Source organism: Natrix helvetica (genome assembly GCF_964273705.1).
Source record: "Natrix helvetica genome assembly, chromosome: 3".
Taxonomy (NCBI): domain Eukaryota; kingdom Metazoa; phylum Chordata; class Lepidosauria; order Squamata; family Natricidae; genus Natrix; species Natrix helvetica.
Genome location: NC_138549.1, coordinates 26,098,781 through 26,106,187, shown reverse-complemented (window position 1 = coordinate 26,106,187; position 7,407 = coordinate 26,098,781). Strand labels below are relative to the sequence as shown.

The following is a 7,407-nucleotide window of genomic DNA, read 5'->3' as shown; positions in this document are numbered from 1 at the left end:
GCCTAACTCTGAATCAGGAAATGGAAAACATTTAAAGTATTTATAGTTTATTTACTTTTTACAAGTCATCACTGTGTAGTTTCCTGCTTTTTTTTTGAACTGGACAAAAATATCCGGGTGTGAATCTCTTGTCGTGAGATGGGGCCCAGGGAGACAGTTGGGCCTGCTGATTGTATACCTGGCTCCTCGCTATACATCAGCGGCCCTGCCTGAGCTGCTCGAGCTGATTGCAACAGTGGCAGTTGAGACCCCCAGACTTTTAGTTATGGGGGACTTCAACTTGCCATCGGTGGGAGAAGCATCCGAGGTGGTTCGGGAGTTCATGGCTTCCATTCAATTAATTCAGGGTCCCACACACAAGGGAGGCCACACACTGGATCTTGTTTTTGTCTCTGACCAGTGGACGAGTGATCTGGGAATAGGGGACTTAGCTATTACTCCCCTGTCATGGTCAGACCACTCACTTCTCCGACTTGACTTCCCTGGTGCTGCCCCCTGCCGCGGGGAGGCGGAACCGGAATATCTTAGATGGTTCCGCCCCAGGCGCCTGATGGAACCAGAGAGGTTCCAGACGGAGCTTGGGCCACCTCCTGTAGACCTGACCCGCCCCCGGATAGAGGACCTAGTAGCCGCCTGGAATAATGCGGCTGCCGGGGCCTTAGACCGGGTGGCGCCTTTGCGGCCTCTCCTGCGACAACGAACCACCCTGGCCCCTTGGTTTACCGAGGAGCTAAGGGTGATGAAACGCCACAAGAGACGCCTAGAGAGCCGATGGAGATCCTCCCGTTCTGAACTTGACCGAACACAGGTACGAACCTATTTAAGGACATACCTTGTGGCAATAAGAGCGGCCAAACGTCGACATTGTGCCGCCCTTATTGCATCCGCAGGTAACCGCCCTGCCGCCCTGTTTCGGGTGACCCGCTCCCTTCTATCACAGAGGCCGCGGGAAGCCCCTCTACAGGGCAGGGCAGAGGAATTTGGGAAATATCTGCAGGACAAAATTGCTCAAATCCGGAGGGAATGGGTCCCCCTCAGTGCGCTAGGAGGGACGCCCGAGGCGAGTCTTGAGAGACCATTCTGGGAAGAGTTTGACTCTGTTGCCATCAAAGATTTGGACAGGTTGCGTGGGCGACTACGAGCTACCACATGTTCATTGGACCCGTGTCCCTCTTGGCTTGTACTGGCATCCTGGGAGGTTACACGAGACTGGCTCTTGGGACTAGTGAACGCTTCATTGGGTGAGAGGTCCTTACCGGCCGCCTTGAAGGAGTCGATTGTGAGACCCTTACTCAAGAAGCCTTCCCTGGACCCAACGGAGCTAGCCAATTATCGTCCTGTCTCCAACCTTCCCTTTTTAGCGAAGGTTGTAGAGAGTGTGGTGGCCCAACAGTTCCCACGTCACCTGGAGGAAAATGATTATCTAGACCCGCGCCAGTCCGGCTTCCGACCCGGGCACAGCACAGAGACGGCCTTGGTCGCGTTGGTAGATGATCTCTGGAGGGCCAGGGATAGGGGTTGTTCCTCTATCCTGGTCCTATTAGATCTCTCAGCGGCTTTTGATACCATCGACCATGGTATCCTACTGCACCGGCTGGAGGGGCTGGGAGTAAGGGGCACCGTTTTACGGTGGTTCTGCTCCTACCTCTCCGACCGGATGCAACGTGTGTTGGCAGGGGAGCAGAGGTCGACACTGAGGCCTCTCACTTGTGGGGTGCCGCAGGGGTCGGTCCTCTCGCCTCTCCTGTTCAACACATATATGAAACCGCTGGGTGAGATCATTCGTGGTTTCGGGGTGGGATATCATCTGTACGCTGATGATATGCAGCTGTATATCTCCACCCCGAACCACCCCAACGAGGCCGTCGAAATGATGTCCCGGTGTTTGGAAGCCGTACGGGTCTGGATGGGTGACAACAGACTCAAGCTCAACCCCTCCAAGACGGAGTGGCTGTGGCTTCCGGCCCCCCGGTTCAACCAGATGATCCCATCTCTGGCCATTGGGCAACTGGCCCCCATGGAGCGGGCGCGCAATTTGGGCATCCTCCTGGATGCCCTGCTGTCCATGGATGACCATGTGGCAGCCGTGGCAAGGGGGGCGTTCCACCAGGTTCGCCTGGTGCGCCAATTGCGCCTCCTATTGGACCGGGATGCCCTTCGCACAGTCACTCACGCGCTGGTGACGTCCCGCCTAGACTACTGCAATGCTCTCTACATGGGGCTCCCCTTGAGATGCACCCGAAGACTACAGTTGGTCCAGAATGCGGCCGCACGGGTGATTATGGGGAGTACTAGATACTCCCATATAACACCTCTCCTGCGCGAGCTGCACTGGCTCCCTGTGGTCTATCGGGTGCGTTTCAAGGTGTTGGTTACCATCTTCAAAGCGCTCCATGGCACAGGACCTAGCTACTTGCGGGATCGCATCCTGCCCCATACATCCCTACGACCAATTCGCTCTCACAGAGAGGGACTTCTCCGGGTGCCGTCCACTAAGCAGTGCCAGAGGGTGGCGCCCAGAAGCAGGGCCTTCTCTGTGATGGGCCCAGCCCTGTGGAATGACCTCCCCCCCGAAATTAGGATTACTACCTCCGCTCCTTCCGTTCAAAACTCAAGACCCACCTTTTTCAACTAGCCGGCCTGGCTCAATTATAGTTCCATCTTTATCCTCCTGGCAATCTTTTAAATTTGTAATTTTATATTGGGGTATTTTAATCTTAATTTTATTATGACTATTCCTATTTATTGTACTATGCGATTTTGACACCTCCTCCGTGAAATGTTTTAATTGTATAATATGTGTTTTATTTATTGTACGCCGCCCCGAGTCCCTTCGTGGAGAGGGAGCGGCTAACAAATCTAATAAATTCAAATTCAAAATTCAAATAGAAAACCTTTTGCATATGAATGTTCAAAGTTGATATGGTTAATTTTATCCAATGTCTTTAAGCAGCTTCTATTTGCATCAGTAAATACTTTCTGTTTATTATGACTTAAGTTTCATTGTCCTGTTGAGGGCAGTTGGGAGATAAACTAAGTAGAACTTACTGTAAATTATTGTAACTGCAGTGCAGAGATGTGATGTACATTTTAAAAATATGTCCTGATGTTTTCTTCATCTCATCCTCAGTCTGCCATAAAGTCAGATTTAGGTGATATTTCATGTTTAAGTTTTAAAGTTGAGCTCTTCCTCTTCTCCCAAAATATTTTTAGCCATGAATATGACTAAGACACTTCCCCAAAACAGCGGTGATAAAGCTAGCAGTGGCTGTAATCTGTGACACATGGAATGCCTACACAACTATATTTTGGACCAGCTTTAGTTTCTGAGTGGTTTCCAAGGCAGCCCCATATAGAATGCAGTAGTCCATTTGAGAGGGGATGTTTAGGATATCAGTGTCTGAAGGGTTTCTCCATAACCTGAGGTAGGTTCTGAGGATGTTGGCAGGCAGCCTTCAAGCAGTCATTTTTCTCCCTGGATTTTTTCTTTGATAGTGCTTTGTTTCCCAAATTTCTTTGAAAAACCCGTTTTTCAAAACTGAACTCTTTCCAAACTTTCAACAAGTTGCATAACAGCAGATCTAGTTTTAGCTAGGGGAGAAAAGGATGGATGGATGCATGGATGCATGGATGGATAGATAGATGTGTGTGTAAATGAGTTTACACACATATGCAGGTATATGTATGTAAACTCATTTACACTTTAAAACTGTCAATATTGAGAAGAACTATGTCACCTACATGATCAGTCCTAGCTTCTTATACCATTGAAACTATTTATATTTGGTACAAGCAGCCTGATCTTTTAAATGTTTGTGCACACCTTTTTCAATTATTAAATAGCTACTGTAGTTTGAAACCATGTGTTATTGATTCAAGGGTCAATATTATGCTTAAGTGATTGGCCTCAGAATACCTGCAACCTTCTGGCAGGGCACAATGTGAGAATCAGTAACAAATCACTTGCATGAAACACAATTAGCTCAACAGGTCAAACTAGCATATTACAGTTAGCATTTCTTCAATTACCAGTAAATCCTCATAGTTTTGCAACTATTGTCCATTTAGGAATGAAAATCAGTCTCATTAACCACATTTCCTGGATAATCTTGTAGATCCACACAGCTGGGGATCCAATTGAGTATAATGTTAACCCTCTGGGATCTATAAGCAGAACTAAATGTTTATCCTGTGAAAAGTCAATTCTAAAGGCATACACATAAGACAGTCTTCTGCATGATCACGTCATTCTCTCTCCAAGGAAACCTTGCTTAATTTTGAATACTGCATTTTTGTTTTTAAATTTATTGAAGCCAGCCCTCTAAAACTAGATACCCTCATAGGTGCCACTTCCATCATTCTCAGCCACCAGAATGACAGTCCAACACCTCTGGAGGAGGAGAGCACCACACTAGGTAAGGCAAAACTATGCTATTCCATTACAGTATATCACAGAAGTGAGTACACCCACTCACATTTTGTAAACATTTAAGTATATATTTTCATGTGACAGCACTGAAGAAATGACACTTGGCTACAATGTAAAGTAGTGAGTGAACAGCTTGTATAACAGTGTAAATGTACCGTTCCTTCGAAATAACACAACACACAGCATAATGTCCAGATTTTAACCCTAATGAGTTACATGACATCCACTTGGGCTCCATTTGGACATTATCACTTAGGAGTGTACTCACTTTTGTTGCCCACAGTTTAGACATTAATGGCTGTGTGTTGTGTTATTTTGAGGGGACAGCACATTTACACTGTTATACAAGCTGTATACTCACACTACTTTACATTGTAGCCAAGTGTCATTTCTTCAGCGTTGTCACATGAAAAGATATACTTAAATATGTATTTACAAAATGTGAGGGGGTGTACTCACTTCTATGCTATATTGTATATTACTTGCAGGTAGCGTTTGCTGTTGCTATTCCAGGGTTATCTATTATCTTAATAAAGATGAAGGATATCATCATCATCTTCAGTTGCTGCTGGGACGATCTTCCAGAATTAAAGAGGATGAATATACAACCGCGCCCAAATCTTTCCCAGCTGTTATTCCTGCATTTAAATCTCAACTGGTGATTTCTATCCCAACGAATGCTTTTCCTAATTTGGCAACTTGAAGATAAAAGTGTGGATTTCTACTTCCAGAATTCCCCTCAGCACCACAGTCGGCGGGGGAACTCTGGGAGTTGAAGTCCTGGCTTCTTCCAACCGCCCTAGACTTTGAACTTCGGAGCTGCGCCTTGACTGGACCACGCCTTCCTTAGCCCCGCCTAGTCGCGCTGTAACCATAGCAGTCAAGAAACATCCCACCCCACCCGCTAAGGCTAAGCGGAAATGACACTCCGTGCACTTCCCGCCAACACCGGCTGACGTGTCTGCTGAAGCCGGAAGCAGCCGCCGAGGAGGCTCGGACCGTAGGGGGTCGCGGGGGTTTTGTTTTGTTTCGGCTTCCTCTCCGTCCTCGTCTGGGTCGCCATGGCGGTCGCGCGGCTGTTGCTGCTCTCCGCGCTCCAGGCGGTTCTTCCGCCCTTCGCCTCCGCTTTCTACCTGCCCGGCCTAGCTCCCGTTAACTTCTGCGAGAAGTCGGAGAAGGTCTCAGATTGCAAGGTCTGTAGCTGTGGAGGAGGGTCCCTTGCCTGGTAGAGGGGCGGGACGGGACGGGACGGGGCTGGGAGGAATCGGGACTTTCGAGCTTTCCTTCCCCAAGTTTTCTGCCTCTGGGGCGGTTGCTGGAGATAATAGGAGGTCGGCTTGGCGGATGGCTACCTTCCTTGGCCATGATCCTCAAGAGCTTTGTAGTCCTGGGATTTCCCCCCCCCCCAAATCTCATATTGTCTGCTAATAAGATCTGTTGGTCTGCCAGACAGACAGACAGACAGATCAGGTCTCAGCCTACTTAGCTTCTGCACCAAAGTCAATTTCCTTGTGTGTCCAATCACACTTGGCCAATAAAGAATCCTATTCTCTCCTATCCTAATCCTATTCCCTATTCTTTTCTTCCTCCTCCTCCTGCCAAAGTCGACCAAAAAGGGCTCTTATTCCCTGTTGCAAAAACCAAAAGTTAAAACGTCCCCCTCCCCTTCATTGACTTCTTGAAGGGGTTGCGTTATTTTCTTTGACCAACAATATCAAAGTGTGGTTTGCCATTTGCTGCTTCTGGTTTGGTTGGCTGGGCTTTTGATCTCCCTGACCTTGGCCATCAACCTGGCATTTCTCTCTCCAGTGTCCTTTAGAATTCAAATAGTTGAAGAGGAAGTTTTTTTGGGGGGGAAATTGTTTATTATCCAGATGTTTAGTAAATCTTAATTATGCCTTAGAATTATGTGCATAGCTGTAGATATTTAATAAATGGTTAGAGGAGCCAAGGCACATTCTGTAAACCTAACCGTTATTTACATTAAAGTTCCTACCGGAGCCTTCTAGATGAATGGAAAATTTATTAGTGCGTGATTTGAGAAGAGGAAAAACATCTTAATTAGTCCAGTTTTCCTTTCTGTTTCTAGAGATTTCTTTTACATATTTTATATATCGCCATACTTTTTCAAAGTATGGTTTATGGCTTAGTTCTTGGTGAATCATGTGTCTGACGTCATGGCATGTGCAATAAAGTAATAAAATTGCAGTTAAGTTAAAGTAAGTTAAGTTAAATTACTATAGTATGTCTGTAGGAAAGAAATGCCTTTCTCAAACTGGCATTTTCCTCAGATTCCTCTGGCAATTGTACTATTTTGACAGTCCTAAATAAGTAAATATAAATCTATCCATTAATTGTCCTCTCCAGAATGTAGATAAATGAAATCACTTTTGTATACAGTGGATGATCAATATAATTATTACAAAAATTGATTAAGGCCCCTTGTTTTTTGTGCCTTTATAAAAGATCACTTAGAACTCTGGAAACAGGTGTCATTCAGGTGCCATCTGTCATTATAATCATCATATTCAGGGCCAGTATGCTAAGGAGAAGGAATAAGAAACCTATTGAATTTGTGTTTTATCTGTTTGCATAGAGCTATTTGGAAGGTAATTGTCAGATACAAAAAATTAATGGATCTCTGATCTGATTGGAAAAACTATAATAATACATCATGTTAATTAATTACTTTTAATTATATGTGTTTTCCATGTTGGGAAGTTTATTTTATACTATCAATCCTACTAGTAACTTTGACTCTGAGTAATTTATTTGTTTATTTGCACCTGCTTTTTTTTTTTACAAACAAATGGCAGCGAAGCTATCCAGTACACACTCCTCCTGTTGTCCCCCCAATAACAACAACTCTGCCTGTAAATTGGGTGAGGCTGTAAGATAGTGACTGGCTCAAAGTCATCCAGCTGGCTAATTTGAACTTCTATTGATAAAATATTGTTTCAGTAATGCTATATGGCATT

The 7,407-nt window shown here is 45.6% G+C and overlaps 1 protein-coding gene across 1 annotated transcript in view; it reads left to right on the top strand.

Annotated features, from left to right (window-relative positions):
* Positions 1 to 5,345: 5,345 nt before the first annotated feature.
* Positions 5,346 to 7,407, top strand: part of TM9SF2 (transmembrane 9 superfamily member 2) — a 38,334-nt gene continuing 36,272 nt past the window's right edge. The window contains exon 1 of the mRNA XM_081947301.1: positions 5,346 to 5,622. Within this exon, the coding sequence (XP_081803427.1) occupies positions 5,491 to 5,622 (132 nt within the window). The 5' untranslated portion in view covers positions 5,346 to 5,490. The remainder of the gene's footprint in view (positions 5,623 to 7,407) is intronic.